The sequence below is a fragment of the Lycium barbarum genome, chromosome 4 (genome assembly GCF_019175385.1).
Source record: "Lycium barbarum isolate Lr01 chromosome 4, ASM1917538v2, whole genome shotgun sequence".
NCBI classification, from domain to species: Eukaryota; Viridiplantae; Streptophyta; class Magnoliopsida; order Solanales; family Solanaceae; genus Lycium; species Lycium barbarum.
Window position 1 is genome coordinate 99,209,530 of NC_083340.1, and position 15,690 is coordinate 99,225,219.

The 15,690-nt window shown below is 36.6% G+C and overlaps 2 protein-coding genes across 6 annotated transcripts; one reads left to right on the top strand and one right to left on the bottom strand.

Moving 5' to 3' along the window:
* Nucleotides 1–939: 939 nt before the first annotated feature.
* Nucleotides 940–1,393, top strand: LOC132637620 (uncharacterized mitochondrial protein AtMg00810-like). Its single transcript, XM_060354682.1, has 2 exons — nucleotides 940–1,204; nucleotides 1,320–1,393. Exons 1-2 carry the CDS (start codon nucleotides 940–942, stop codon nucleotides 1,391–1,393), a joined length of 339 nt encoding a protein of 112 aa, XP_060210665.1.
* A 5,254-nt stretch (nucleotides 1,394–6,647) lies between these two features.
* Nucleotides 6,648–15,477, bottom strand: LOC132636158 (topless-related protein 1-like). 5 transcript variants are annotated; one of them, XM_060352869.1, is made up of 26 exons: nucleotides 15,172–15,474; nucleotides 14,108–14,216; nucleotides 13,832–14,011; nucleotides 13,623–13,736; nucleotides 13,362–13,523; nucleotides 13,030–13,156; nucleotides 12,854–12,938; nucleotides 12,658–12,728; nucleotides 12,379–12,529; nucleotides 12,190–12,281; nucleotides 12,040–12,109; nucleotides 11,866–11,942; nucleotides 11,669–11,764; nucleotides 11,445–11,540; nucleotides 11,222–11,352; nucleotides 10,898–11,132; nucleotides 10,479–10,631; nucleotides 10,343–10,405; nucleotides 10,023–10,151; nucleotides 9,546–9,656; nucleotides 9,260–9,439; nucleotides 8,498–8,626; nucleotides 8,314–8,409; nucleotides 7,747–7,935; nucleotides 7,452–7,618; nucleotides 6,648–7,030 (listed from the first exon to the last, which is right to left on the bottom strand). In XM_060352869.1, the coding sequence occupies exons 2-26, from the start codon at nucleotides 14,182–14,184 to the stop codon at nucleotides 6,868–6,870; spliced, it is 3,144 nt and encodes a 1,047-aa protein (XP_060208852.1). In that variant the 5' UTR covers nucleotides 14,185–14,216; nucleotides 15,172–15,474; the 3' UTR covers nucleotides 6,648–6,867. The 5 variants fall into 5 exon arrangements, with proteins under 5 accessions (XP_060208852.1, XP_060208851.1, XP_060208854.1 ...); XM_060352868.1 differs by having other exon boundaries at nucleotides 15,176–15,473; XM_060352871.1 differs by having other exon boundaries at nucleotides 13,365–13,523; nucleotides 15,176–15,470.
* Nucleotides 15,478–15,690: the final 213 nt, after the last annotated feature.

Below are 15,690 nucleotides of genomic sequence, written 5' to 3' on the forward strand. Positions count from 1 at the left end.
TCTTCTTCTGCCCCTTCTCCCTCTCTTCCAATCTCACATATTTCTCCACCCGCAGTGTTATCTTAAGCTTCAGCACCAACTTTGCGCAGAACTGAAAGGGTATGCAACCAATCTGAGTACTGAGCAGATTATATTTGTCATACTGCATATATTGTTCTCCAAACCCACCTCTTTTTCCTTTCCATTCTTTTTCTTTTTCTGCCTTGACACCAGCTAACCAAAACCTATCTACTTTAATATGCCAAATTCGTGAGCCATATTCTTACCAGCAGGCAACCCTGTATCCTAGCTGGACTTCTGCCACGACGAAGGAATATGATGTTTTAGCCTCCAACCATACTTGGGATGTGATCACTTTGCCAGAGGAAAAAAGGTGTTGCCTTGCAAATGGGTACAAAGTTAAGATTAAATCAGATGGATCTCTTGAGCATTTGAAAGCTCGATTAGTTATCCGGGGGGGGCACTCAAAGAGAAGGGATAGATTATACCGAAATATTATCTCATGGCGAAAATGAGTAGCATCCGCTGCCTTCTTAGTATTGAAGTTAAAAAAGAGTGGATCTTGCATCAGTTTGATGTTCACAACGCCTTTCTCCATGGCGACTTGGATGAAGAGGATTATACTCATTTTCCTTTTGGTATTACTGCCCCTTCTTCTTCTTATGTTTTCCAGCCATGAAAAATCTTTGTTTGGGCTTAAACAAGCCTCTCGACAGTGGTACACACGCTTTTCCTCTGCTTTGGGCACAAGAGACTTCCGCTCTTCTCTGATTGATTACTAGCTCTTTTACATAGCGACTAGGAACCTTGTCACCATTTTGTCGGTCTATGTTGACGATATCTTAATCATTGGCACTCATACTCAGAAATCAGAGCTCAACTGTTTCTTGCCTTTGCATTTCAGATTAAATATTTAGCGTAGACTAATTACTCTTGGGCATGGAATTGCTTCATGAATCAGGTGGTGTGGTTGTTACCCAGAGGAAATTTGCACTCAAGCTTCTCTCTGAGCTTGATTGTGAGGATGCTCAATCTATTTCGACTCCCTTGGATCCAACTATGAAGCTCACTTCAGATTTTGGTACTCCTCTAGCTGATCCGACCATTTATCGTCGCCTCATTGGAAAGCTTAATTTTTTAACCAATATGCGACCTGATCTTTCCTTCACTGTTCAGACTTTGAGGCAGTATATGCAATCTCTATGTGAGGGCTATTATTAGGCTGCTCTTCGTACCTTGTGATACCTCAGTCGCGACGCCTAGTCGCCGAGATCACCTGGGTGGTATGTCTTCTTCATGATTTTCCTTATTGCCTTCAGTACCTGTTTTGTTTAACTGGGATACTGATGTGATTCTTCGAGTTAACAAAGAACCAATCTACCAAGGATTTTGATCTGAAGCGATTTGATAGGCAAAATTCAAGAAACGACGTAACTCAGGCTATAGGTCTCAGAGTCAAGTGATTCCAAGATGAGGAGAAAGATGATTTGAACTATGAAAACAACTATTGAATCATTTAAAACAAGTAAATATTGAGGGCGGAACGAATTTTAATCAAGAAATGCGTTCTTGAATGATCAAGAACCTATAAAGTTCCTAAGTCAGCACTTGAAATTAATAAACATGATAAAGAAACACCACACGCAACTGAAAACAAGCTAAAGACTATCACCACCTTACTTGGAACCAAAAACAAGGATAAAGAAGAAGAAATAGAGAAATTAGCTCTATTGCAAATTAGGGTTATACTAAAAAACGTGGATTGTCTTTAAAAAAGCATAAGAACCCTTTATATTTTCCTAGGGTCTCTTCTTTGCTGACTACAAATCTTTATTCTACTCCAGAAAGAAAATAGCTAAAAACAAGAAAAGTAAAATCCCTATTCTATAAGAAAAAGAAAAAAGAAAACTAGAATCATACTAGAACTAGGATAAAGATCCTACTAATGATAGGAAATTAAATCCTTACTATAATATAAACCAGGAGACAAGAAATCTATTTAGAAAAGGATTCAAGAAACAAGAATTCCCATTCTTGGAAGAAGATAATCTTCCAACTTGAGCTTCTTGGACTTTTTTGCTCTTGAATATTAATCTTGTGCTTATTGGTTTTCTTGGATTTTGTTGATCTTCTTGATCTTACATCATTCTCCCTGGTTGAGAAAGACTCATCCTTGAGTCTAAAGGACTCACCAGGCTCTAAGTTGCATTTTTCTAGCTTGTCATAGAGTTTCATCATGTTGTAAGAAATCTTTGCATGTGGCCGAACTAAATACCACTTCCTTAGTAGTATCTTTATACGTCGATTTCTCAACCATATCATTTTAAACTGATCTTCAATGTTTAAGCCACGACAAAAAATTATTTCCTTTTGATCTTTAGGAATCTTGGACATTTCCACGTCTTTGTGGTTTGTACATGAAAAATCTGAGTTAGTGCCATGAAAATCTTTAAACAAATCAAAAATTCATGTACCTTTGGATCAAGGTTGGAGATCAAATAATGTATTCTTAAGAACTCCTCGATGATTTTGCTGCACCCATATTTGACATGATTATAGTCATTAGGCTGAAGTGGTTACAACACCCCTAAACTTGGCTTAGATTATTACTTTAGTTCCCTAACTATGCCTACTATAAAAAAAAAGCACCCCTAAATTGGCTAAGTGAGGTTAAAAACACCCACGAGCTACCACATGGCATAGCAAGTGGTCTCAGTCTCTTCTATGCGCGTGAGAGTAAAAAACATGCCACATAAGTCAGCCAAAACGACAAAAACCACATTTTTACATTTTCTTTTATTTTTAATCCAACCCAAAAGCTGAAAAGGCTATTTCTTCTTTATGTAAATGCTCCTTCATTAAAACACACCCCAAGTTCAACTAAAAGAAATTCTTGACCTTCTTCTCTAATTACTGAAGTTCTTAGTTATAATTGTAGGTTTCTCTCTCAATTATCTTCATAAGTACTAAAGTTTAAGATAGAATGAAAAAAGAGGTAAGTATAAAGTTATTATCCAAAAAAGACGATCCAATTGAAAAGGGTGAGGTAAATATGTCTAAGAGCTGATTAAAACACCAGCCATTGAAGTGGACTGCAAAAATCTTTAAAATTTTTGCAAGTGATATAGTTGAGAAGAAAAAAAATCGAATCTGGTATTTGAAGAAGACAAGTATAATGGCTAATTAATCCACGAACTTGAACCCATCCACACTCAATAAACCGAAGAACCAATAGAATACGACCCTTAAAACCAATTGATAGTCCCAAGTGTATTCGTGTTTAGATGATTGTCAAACTGCTTCAGAACTAAATAGAGACCTGGTCTGTAATCTGCTCTCTGTGCACCTTGCACTTTCGGAAAGACAGTGGTAAAGTCGAGCCACTTGCTGCACACTAGTACAGCTGTGAATTGGCCCACGCTTTAGGTCAAAATTGAAGAGTGGTCTCTTTTTACCGCACATGATCCCACTATATATACAACATGATGGCAACATATTTGGTAGACTTGAAAACCTAATCAAAATCGAGCAAATGTTTGTCATTACAAGTTCTCAAGTTCTCACAAGAACAAGTCAGTTGCAAAACTGAAGAACCCAATCCAGACACAAATTTAGTCTAAGTTCTTTATGGTGTTGTAAGTCTTTGTTCGTTTGTGCTTAAATTGTAAACCTACTCTTCTTGTTTAGAAGTTGTTTGTAGGTGTTTTTAAATTCTCAAATTGTACTTGTTGGAAGTGTGTTTCCACAAGCTTTTGAGTGGTACACTAGGGTAGAGTTAGTCTAGCTGTATTGATGGTCCTTAGCTAGAGTTAGCTAAGTGGAGTGGCTTGCAATCGGAGTATTGCAAGCGTGGAGGGACTACGGGAGTCAGTTCCTAGGTTGCATAAGCGTTATTGTAAGGGTGAGGGATTATGGGAGTTAGTTCCTAGCTTACGATCGAGTTGTAACCTGAAGTTGCTCGTGTAGTGGAGTTGAAATCCTACTGGGGTAGGTCGTGGTTTTTAATCTCTTGAGCAAGGAGTTTTCCACGGTAAAAATCGTGCCTTCTTTACTTACTGCACTCCATAAGGAAACTGGTACACAACTAGGTCCCTCATACATTAATTGGTGGACGCATAGCCTATAACACCAATGCTTATCGAGATTTCTTAGCTAAAACTAAGATTTCTATGGAAATAAAGGGAGATGGGTTTTGCGATTTGAGAGAATTTGAGAGAGGGAGATTTCTAGAAGGTTTTAATGGGTTGGGTGATTAATTTGATCAGGTGGGTTATCGGGTCGGGTGTTTTGGTAGGTTAGTATTTTTCCTTTCTTATTTGGTTTATAAATTATCTATGTGGAGGACACATCAGCTGGAAATTCCAGTTGGACCGCGAGTGACTACACTCACTAAGGTGTATGAGCTCGGGGGTATATTAAAATCCACTTAGCCAAGCTTAGGGGTGTTTCTAAGACTAGTCATAGCTCGGAGACTAAAGTAATAATCCAAGCCAAGTCCAAGTTTAGGGGTGTTTTAACCACTTCAGCCTAGCCATTAACCTCAATCAAATTGAGAGATCTTAAAATTACACATTCTTGCAAAGATTCAACCTTTTGAGGAATAATTCTTGCTCGAACTAGATCACAAGTTAAACTCCCATTCATAGACTCCTTTTTAAGTAACTCATTCTCTTTCTATTCTAAATCTTTATAGACTATTGGTCCTATGCATTATGCCACTTTGGTTGGTGTGGAGTAAGAAACAAAATCTGTAAATTATTTTAAATCCCTTAATGGTGGAAACTCAATCTCACAAATGGTTGGATGCTCCAATGGATCTTCATCAAATTTTGGAGGTAAATCCTCCACTTGTGGATCCAATACATTCTCCTCCTATGTTTGCTATTTCATAGTTATGAGACCAATCATTTTGTAATTTGGTCACAAAAGATCCATTAACATACTTGGAGTTTTTAGCAACATCTTCTGGATTCAAGGGAATCAAATTGATTTTTCTCCCATCCTTTTGTAAAAGAATAGGTATTACGGTATTCATCATATTTAGCACACCTATCATACCCATGGTCTTCCAAGTAATAAGTGGAAACCATCGATCTTTATTACATCACACCAAACAAGATATTTATATATTTTTCCAATAGAAAACAAAAAAACTAGGCATTGACGGGTTACCTCTAAACCATCATCATTCTCAAATTTGATGTTGTAAGGATATGGACAAGGTTTGGTTGACAAGCCAAGTTTAGAAACCATCTCTTCAAAAACAACATTTACATGACTCTCATTATCTATGATCACCGAACATAACTTGCCATGTGAGGTACATCTAGTGCAGAAAAGAGATTCCTTTCTCCTTTCATCTTCTTGAACCCAACATCCTCTTCTTTCTTGCATATAATCTATGATATTCTTCAACTGTGCTTTGATACCAAATTGATGTGATTGCGATGTGAATTAAACTCTGATACCAAATTGATGTGATTCCTTGAGTTAACAAAGAACCAATCGACCAAGATCTTGATCTTTCATCACAGCCAAGCGTCCATACATATTGCCAAAAATCCTGTCAGTCGTGAACGAATCAAGCACATCAAGCTCGAATGTCACTTTGTTTCGTGAAAAATGGCTTGATTGTCTCATTTCTCTTTCCTTTGTGTCATCTTCTTCACAACTTGCAGACCTTTTCACTAAGGTTCTAGCAGTAACCTCTCATCGGCATCCTTTAGGCTAGTTAGGAGTCTATTCATCAGCCTCTTACTTGAGGGACGGTGTTGCCGGAAAGAATGGTGTTACCGGTGGTTTAAGGGTGCTCAACGATTTGGGTAATCATGGTTGATTTTATCTCAATTTGGCTATGAGAAAAATAAGCTTAAATTACAGCTTTTATCTTCTTTACTTTGACAGCGAGATGCATACATGTTGAGAGGATCAAATAATTTTTATGTTGTCAAAGTGTGACTCCTAGATGGATATTATTTTCTTTGTTGTAAATATACTAGTTAGGCAGTTAAAATATTTGTTACTTAGATTCTTTTGGGTTCATTGACCCCCCAGCCCCACCCCTCCTCTTTATTGAAGAACGAAAAAAATAGAATCTTATTACCTTCTTTTTTAAATAATAATGAAAAACCAATTGATCGGGAAAGATCTTGTTCATGGTGGTAAGCGAGGGAGGATTTAGTAAAGAGATAATGCCGCTTTATACTAATATAGTCCCAAGTTGGTAATTTGAGGTAGAAGCTTCACAGCTTCCTCCACTCACCTCCATGGGTCAATGATCAAATTGTCATCCTTCCTTTAAGAGGATTTAAAAAAATTACTTTGACGGCTCCGTTGCTCGGACCACCCAGTTCCCCACGAGTGAATCGGAAGTTGGATCTACATTGAATTTCACCCGAATTCCCCCATCTTTCCTCTTGAGGAGGAGTTTGGTTTCAAACCCCGGCGTCCGTGGAACCAGCCCATTTATTCTTTTTGCTTTCTATGTAAGGATGTACAGTATAGAGCCATTATACACACGAAATAGAAATCAGAAAGTCTGTCTCAATTGTTTCTTCATTCCTTCAATTTTTATGTTCTTGTGCAAATCCTTTTCTTTGTGTGCAGTTTCAGCTTCTTGAGAGGGTAATAATGAATGATGAGAATCCTTTCATGCGACATAAACAATGACACTAATATATAAGTACAATAAATAATTTTCCACTTATAGGCTGTAAGGAAAAACACTGAGATATTTTGCCTATAGCGAGCCTGCTCAATGTGATTACAGTTCTTCAAATGAATGACCTAACGATGCATGAATGTTTCCCTATATTCAACCACAAACTTTAAAGAATACTTAAAATGAATCTAGAATTAACTGCTATATTACTTGGTATAGTCATTATTGTCATCGTCTTGAGGTGGCGTGAGCCATCTACCATCAGATTCTGGAGGTTCAACAACGACTACTCCACCATCGTTTAAACCCAAAGCAAACTGGTTCGGATTTTTAGGATGAGCAGCAACCACCAAAGGGAACACATAAGAACTGCATTCGGACAGTAAAATGACTAGTCAATACAAAAACCAGTGAAAGGCAGTAATAGAGGATTTGTATGTAAATCTTTTACTTCCTTACATTCTTCTGGTTCTTTTTCATTTTTATTATACGCTCAATGTTCGTAACACAAAATTAGTGCAAAAATAGAATACTGTTCATTCTTGCTCAAGTTTAGTATAAACAAGTAGAAAGGCAGAAGCAAATCTAAACAAGCCACTGTAAAGAAGCAGCTGCAACTATGATTCCCAGGTTATGAGTCGTACCGCATGATGAATGAAATACTTAAATGCACATCAAGAAAGTAAAGTAGGAGAACAGTTGTCATATTTAACATGAAATAAAATAACCCAATGAATGCAAAAGTTGAGTCCTCCCAGATCCCAATAAACTATAAAGCATATCAAATTACCTGAAATCAGAAGGGAGGAAAGTAGAAGGATCTATCTCATATTTGGGAGAGAGATCTGAAGCAGAGAGTATCAAAACGACCCCATCTTTCATAACGACATAAATCCACTGATTATCACACGAGAATGTCGCGTGCGAAATTCGCGCACATAAGTTTTTGATGATCCACTGGCAAAGATGACATCAAAAATTGGTTTATTATTGTTGATATGGACAGAAAACAGTATATCTTTGGTTTTGAATACTTTTTTATTTCATATTGGGACCGAGGAGCCAGAGAGAGAGAGAGAGGAAACCTGCTTTACACATTCTAATTTTGTTGTTTCATAGATTGCAATTTGAGTCTCATGTACGACAAGGAAGTGTTTCTCATCTCGGTGAAATTGGATGAAGGTCTCTGATAGTTCTGTTGGTAACCAGTCAGGAGAGATCTGCAACATTGTACTTCGCTTCCTCTCCCAATTTGTTGAATCCCACGCCACTATCTGGGAAAGTAAAGGAAACCCAGTAGAAGACAGTTCTTCCATGTAAGAGAGTTGCTATATATATGGTCCTTTGCATTGACTACCAATATATCCTATGTTCTCAATGTTCACATAGAAAATGACTACGCTTCAATCATAAACTAGTTATGGTTGGTGGTTATATGAATCCTTTATATCCATGTTGTTCTTGGTTCCTTTTCATTCCAATACTCAATAATAAAAATTAAGGCCTAGAGGTTCTCATTTATCAAACAGGATTAACTATCTAATAGTACACAATATGTGCTATTAGACACTACAAAGTTAACTCGTCATAAATAGCAAACCAATTGTTACTTTTTTCTCTAATGGATGACCAATAATGGTGAAGGAAAAAACCTGAGAGTCTGCTCCTGAAGAAACAAGCACATTCCGTATGTTAGAGAAGGAAAGTCCGGTAATCCTTTTAGAATGTCCCTTAAGCATGTTTGTGACCTACAAAATCAAATGAAAAAATCAACTTTGGCTGGTCTTCGTGTATTTGACACTTTCCTCAATGGGAAGTGGGTGATAAATATGATACCATATCCAATCGGACACTGTAGACATTGATTGTCGAGTCATCCATCCCTATAGCAATCACATTGTTATCAGACGGGTGACAAGTAATACATGTTGCTGCAGGTATAGGAGGCATCATACTTTTCATTTTCTGCAGTTACCAAGAACAAAAAGGAACGGTTAATGACAAACAACAACGACAACATACTCGGTGCAATCCCACAAATGGGATCTGGGGAGGGTAGGGTGTATGCAAACCTTACCTCTACCTTTTGCGGGGTAGAAAGGCTGTTAACAAGGAACGGTTAATTGAACCATTACTGTGGGATTCTCTAGGCTTTGGGGAACTTCAATATTAAAATATTAGTTCTTAGGAGAAATCAAAGAGCTCCATGAACACCAGCATCATGCAAGTGAAGCATAAATGAAGAACATAAAGCAAAGTGTGGATTGAAGAAAAACTAAATCATATGAAAGCAATGTAGCAGTATATATCCTGTTGTCAGTTTTGATTCTGTAAGCAATGAAACTTGGGCCTAACTCAACTCCAAAAGATAGCTCATGAGAGGAGGATTGCCCAAGCAATATTAAGAGACCACCCATCCCTTAAAGGGCCTATGTGGGACTCTTAACAGATTCCATTACTCTTAACACTTACAGTAACTAACATGATTTGATTACTTCAGTTTGGTACTGAAGGAAACTTTCATGGGCAAGTGAACAGATATGGGGAGGGAGAAGCATTTCATTATGCAGCATGTAGACTTCATTTTCTTGTAATCACCTTAAACATGGTAATATTGAATATAGAAACCGCTCCTCCGGATGCCGAAATTGCATAAGAGTCATTCTTGGTTAATGCTACGCAAGGTGAAATTGCTCCTGCATCACTTCTGGGCAGACTGTTGGTCAACAACACCCCACTTCGTGGTTGCCATAGTTGAGGAGTGCATTTTGTTGTTGCCTACAGCAGTAAACATGTTGGGCAGCCGACAACCATAAATTTATAAGACATTTTCTTATAGCTAATAGAAGAGTTATATAAGCCATTTTTCTTAAAACTCCTTTACCTGGCCAGTCAAATTAGAACCACTCTTCGACCATTTCCAGAGTAGATGAATACCATCTGCGACTAAGGCCAAAAGCGTATTTCCTGCATGAGTATACATCAACCTCCACACCTGCAATCATTGATAGTAATTTCAATAAGAAGTTTCCTCCTTTTTAAGTGCTAATTTTTTCACAGAACTCAAATGTTTGGAGAAGTACAATATGTAACATAAAATTCCAACAGAAGTTAAAAAAGGAGATTGACATAAATACTGATTTTAGGGCCATAGGTAAAGTGCATTCTTGGAAGAACATTTGGTAGAGACATATGTGAATTAAAGGACTTTTAGATCCTCAAGCAGTTCCCTTAATTAACAGTGTCTTTGGTAGAGTGCCTAAGAAGGACAATTTTAAAAAATGAAGCCTACGCATTTAAGCACTCATATTATGAGATTCTGTTTCAATGAGTCATATTATGAGATTTAAAGATTTCATACCCTATATTTCCTCACGTCTGAAGGGAGCCTCAAAGATTGACATTGTGAAACTTGGATGACCTTAGTGATACTCTGATTCCCTAATATCTTGTGAGGCTGCATACTTGCCAGGTTATCTACTGTCTTTTCCTGCACAGCACTCCATCAGTTTGACAAGTCACTAAAATAGCTATGTCTATAATTTGGTTTTATATGTTTGAAAAAGGTGGAAGCTAAAACAAATAGGATAGAGATGGAATTAAATATATCAGAAAGAATTGACTGGAAGAAGAACCACTAAAGAATTGTAATAGAAAACATCAGTTTCTTTCAACACGCACTTGAGGGACAATGCGATCAGTTGAGCTAGTATTAGAAGGACCACCAAGGGAATAGCTTGCAAGCTGCAGACAACAATAAAAATTGAGCATAATTTTTTTCTTATCTTGAGAAAATTATCAAGTTTGACATGCAGACCTTTCTGATAGAATCTGATAGATATCTAGAGGCATCCAATGAAGCTTGAAGCAAAAAGCAGCCACAATAATTTGCCAAGATTTTGATCCTGCTATGGTCCACAAAGACAGCCAATAGAGAGCCTTGCTTGCTGAATCGAATATATGGACTTGCCTTGAGAAAGAAAACAAGAATTTCAGACTGTGTTATACTTCAAATGCAAGTACAATTAAAACAAGCGATTTGCATAAGCATGTACTTATATCAAACTTGATAACATCCTCCACACTTTCTTGTTTTTGTTTTTAAGTATTTGTAGTCAAATTATTGGGTGATGTTAGTGTCAACTTAAGCATTGACACAGAAAATAGAAACAAAAGGGAGAAAAGGTACATCTGCTAGGATTCTGATAAAAAATATATAGCTAGTAGAGTACATACAGGTAGGTCTCCACCAATATCGACAGCTGTCAAAAGTTGAGGATCATTTACATTCCAAACTTTGATTACATGGGAATCTCCAGCAGCCACATACTTATTGCTGCTGATGTCAAATTGCACAACACCTAAAGAAAATCTGCTAAGTCCGAGGTAGGTCCTTGCTATGTAACCTTCAGTTTCATCCCATTCCACTATATGCGAGTCTCCGTCTTTATTAGTCCCACATGAAAAAAGCCTACAAGCTTCAAACTAAGTTTAACTAATCCTTCCAAACAAACCAAAAGCAGAAAAGAATGACATAAGTTCAAGAGTCTGGGTAATCACCTTTTACCATCAGCACTGTAAAGCATTCTCATGCAACAATGACCAGGAGCCTCATAAGAAACCCTTGGTCGTCCCGAGTTTTCAAATAACCACGCTTTTATTTCACCATTAGTTGATGTTGAAAATATAAACTGAGGCAGAAGAATCAATCAGAATGCTCTAAATACTTAATAGAAAGCAGCAAATAGCAGCTTTTGCAGTATGAACAGGTAGGTATGATTACATGAATATCTTCCTTCTGATGAGCGCACAGAGAGTAAACAGGGGCTCCATGACCTTCAAAAGTATATTGGATAGCACCAGTTACGGTACTCCAGACCTTCAAATAGTGCAGTTAAAGATTAGCTAATTTCTCTGTTACGATTCAACTATTTCACCATGAACACCAAATTAGAGTTCGTGGTGTAATACACTGTTGTACTTAACTCATTCAACATGTAAACTAACCTTGACCAACTTGTCCTCACCACAGGTAATGACAAATAGTTGGTTATCTGGCTTAGAAAATGCAAGATCATTTACACTGCCAGAATGGGCCTCAAACTGAGAAAGTAAAATCTGTATTAGAAATAAAGCAAAAAAAAAAAAAAAAAAAGAGAGAGAGATGGAGAAAATTAAGCAAAGATGATTTTGCAGAAAACTACCTCCAGATATTTTTCAGCATGGTTGTTATTATTATGATAATAATATAGTTGAACAATGCTTTTGGAGTATGCAACCCCTGTTCATTGGTTCCAAGTTTAAAGAAATATTAACAGAACAGAGCACCAAATTCAGATAATAAGTTCCTCTCCAAGATCCAAAAATATGAGACATACCAAAGAAACAGCCATCAGAACTCCATAGGATTCGATTGACTGAGATATGCAGATCTTCGGTTATACTTTCCTGAACAATTATGGACACCACCTTTGGTTACAGTACGAAACTAAATTTCACTTTTAAATATCAGTTGTAACTGATCATACCAGAAATGCATATGAAGCAGCTTTTACTTTCCAGATCATACAGTTTCTTGAACTAACATTCCACAGCTCTATGCCTCCAAAACTGTCTCCAACTGCAAAATAATATACACTAGCAATAAGTTTCATGATTCGAAACTTTATCACAAATATATCATTTTGCGAACTATAAATTCCTTCTCAATGAAAAACCTAGCAGAAGAGTCTGTTGAATAGGGTGAAAATCCATTGTGGTTGGAGAATGGTCGATGTTTAAAACACGTGCAACGACATTGGGAAAGTCATCAGAGAGGTCAGACGATGCATCCTGATTTTGCCCAGCAACAGTTGTGGATAACACCTTCTGCATGAATATAAGTATTAAATAATTCAAATTTACTGATAGGCAACTAAACCATCAAATGAGGACCGTGCACGATCACCTCTTAAATTGGGAGAAAAGAATAACTATGTGTGTTAAAAGTACATAACCTTATTCATATCCCCTCGAGAGCTTACATCATATAAATTACCAGAATCCTGAACGGCCTTCGAAGTCGTAGCTAACCAGAACAACAACGCGAAAAATTCAGTTAAAACAAGAGTGACATTATTTTTTAGCAATATATAGTACTTCAACTGCATAGTAGGTTCATCAGAACCAGGTTTCATGGATCAGCAGCCTCACCAGAACCCATGTCATCCGTTACAATGGAAGAATTAGAGAACATTTGTGGAAAAGCTAGTTTTGCAACCGGTATGGTTTTGCTAGGCTGAGGAAAAAGAATTCAAACATTAGTGGGAAATGTCGTCTGCAAATGTGGAGTAATGCTATAATATAACAAACACTTCCAAATAAGTCACCCTTGGCCTTTGCTCAGAAAGCTTAACCGATTGATCTTCAGGTTTGGGACACTTATGATCTCTGAAGAGTGTTTTGATCTCTGGTTCTGGCTGAGGATTTTCACACTGAATATGCTGCCAGTTCAAGCTGTATATATTGAGATAATATCAGCTCTTTGCAAACATCCATAAAGCTATAAATAGGAAATAAAGACATTATCGAGTAATGAAAGGAGAAAAAAAAATACTCAGGTTAATTAGATTATATTGTAGTTGCTGGAGTTCCAACTAGTCAATATGAATAAGCAGATTACAGAAAAGAGAGAGAAGACAGAAAACAGTAAGATACTTACTACCTTTGATTAATTAGACGGCGCAATCTTGCTTTGTCTAATTCTGGAAATTTGACTCTCCCCTGAAACTGGGGGCTTGATTCAATGACAACCTTAAGTTCCTTCATCATGCGTTTCCTAGCACATATTATGTCTCCATAAAGAGCAAGAGGAGCATATTCTCTGTGCATAGAATTAACAATAATCAAGAGTTTCTTGTCAGGCGTCTTACTTCTACAATTATATCACAGACAATCACAATTGATAATCAGTTAATCCAACCTGAAGTCATCCAATGTAAGAAGCTGAGCCATCTCTCTATAAAGCTCTTCATTTGACTCGGCAAACACTTTAAGATCTTTCCATAGGATGTCTAGAGCAGTTCTATGATCTTGCCTATCCCCGGAATCAATTATATATAAGAACTTTATCCAAACTTTTGCCTTATAAGAATGCATATTACATCTGAATTCTGATAATCACAAGATTACCTGTCGAGTGTCTCAAGGAACTTTTGTTTCCTTATCTCGAAATACATTTTTAAAGAATATTTGTTGTCATTGACACCAGTGAAACTTGAAATGTAATTCTCAGTCTCATCCCAATTGCCACTGAGCACCAGAGCTTCAAAATGTTCTATGTCAAAGAACAACCCTGTCTCCTGCCCTAACCTATTTCACAATTTTACAACTCCGATTAAAATACAAAAAAATGACTCTTATTCTATTAGGCATCCATTGAAGAAAAAGAAGTAAAATGGAACTCACATGTGAGCAGTTTTCGTAAGGTTCTCTTCATTGCAGAACTGCAGTATCAAGAATATAAGGTCTTTACTGAGAGACATAGTCTAACTGAGTTCTTTCTTCCTTTCAAAACCTTCAGATAAACAGGGAGATCAGTAAGAAGGATACAGCGTATGACATGTGCCTTCACGGGAACGCAGTAGCTTTTGTTTAGACCCTGTATATATACTAACAAATCTACTAAATATCTATAAATATTTGACTGTAAACACAATTATTATAATATACAAACTCGAGATCCGCCTCTGAGTGAATGATAGTTAAACTAGAGAGGTCAAAACTGGCATACACAAAGATTATGGTAGATAAAGTGCACTTTCAATCAAGAATATTGAGGTGTCACAATAAAATGACCAACAACAATACTGGATAATAAGTTGTTACTTCTGAAGTGAGTGTGGAATGCAAAGGAAATTGGCAACTTTCCTTCCTATGAAAATTAGCACAACAAGAAAAATATCAAATTGTTTGTATGTGAATTTAACCAACACAAACAATGCATCTGAAGATGCACTGAGAAAACAAGATTAAAAAACCGATAATAACAGTATTCAAGCAATAAGAAATCGTTTAATCCAATAATCCTCCACACTAATTCAATTCCACCTGAAATGACCAAAATCAAGAACGTGAAAAACAAACCAAAAAAAAAAACATTTCGACTCATTAATGTCACAATTAACCTATGCCAGATAGAAACATACAGCAGAGTAAAACAACAAAGGGGCTAGATAAGAAAGGTTCTCAATTGCTCAAAACTGAAGAAAATTCAACAAACCGACTACCAAATAACAAAGGATGAACACTGGATCAAATACCATCCAGAGTCTCCTTTCACTTCTTTTGTCGATCAAATCAAACCCCCCAAAAAAATAAAAAAGATGTAAAAGAAACCAAAAAAAGAACTTAAAAGACTCACAAACTCCCGGAAATGAAAAAGACTGGAAATACAAGAATGTCATTATGAAAAGTGCCCTCAAGTTATTCAAAAAATACAAACAAATAATCAGAAAATTGTGCCTACAAACCTACCTATCTATAAACCTCTGGAAAAGGTCTGCAGTACTGTGCAAAAGAATGAGGAAAGTTGGCAGATAGTAGTTTCTTTGTAGACAGAGAGAGACTTCAGATGAATAAGTTAAGTCTCCTTATTGATAAGTAGACGCTTATAAGTAGCGCCCCTTATATGACAGACAAGCTTTGTAGATTTGTTTGTGTTTGAAATGGAATTTTGGTTCTGGTATGATTTTTTGGAATTATTTAAAAACAATTAAAGTTAATATAGAAAAAATAGAGGAACCATGCAAGTTTAATCCAAACATGACATGTAAAGTAGGGCTTAAATTTTTTTCTTTGTTAGTGCTCTAAAAGAGTAGAAGCATCAAATGAAAAATTAAGCTATTTTCTCTTATCTAAAGACGTGATTCATTTTTATCGCGACATCTCAATTGTCATTTTGGTCCTATATATTTTAAAAGTAGGGACATTTTCATCTTTTAAACTAAAAACCCTAAATCTAAACTCAATCCCTTGTTCTCTTCTATGTA

Bases quoted from the DNA above. Each gene is read 5' to 3' on its own strand.
- LOC132637620 (XM_060354682.1), top strand. From the start codon at position 940: ATGGAATTGCTTCATGAATCAGGTGGTGTGGTTGTTACCCAGAGGAAA. The intron at 1,205-1,319 runs GTGAGGGCTATT...TATTGCCTTCAG, and splicing joins GCAGTATATGCAATCTCTAT to TACCTGTTTTGTTTAACTGG.
- LOC132636158 (XM_060352869.1), bottom strand. From the start codon at position 14,184: ATGTCTCTCAGTAAAGACCTTATATTCTTGATACTGCAGTTCTGCAAT. The intron at 12,110-12,189 runs GTATGATCAGTT...ATAATTGTTCAG, and splicing joins CTGCTTCATATGCATTTCTG to GAAAGTATAACCGAAGATCT. The intron at 11,943-12,039 runs GTATGTCTCATA...ACCAATGAACAG, and splicing joins TTCTGATGGCTGTTTCTTTG to GGGTTGCATACTCCAAAAGC.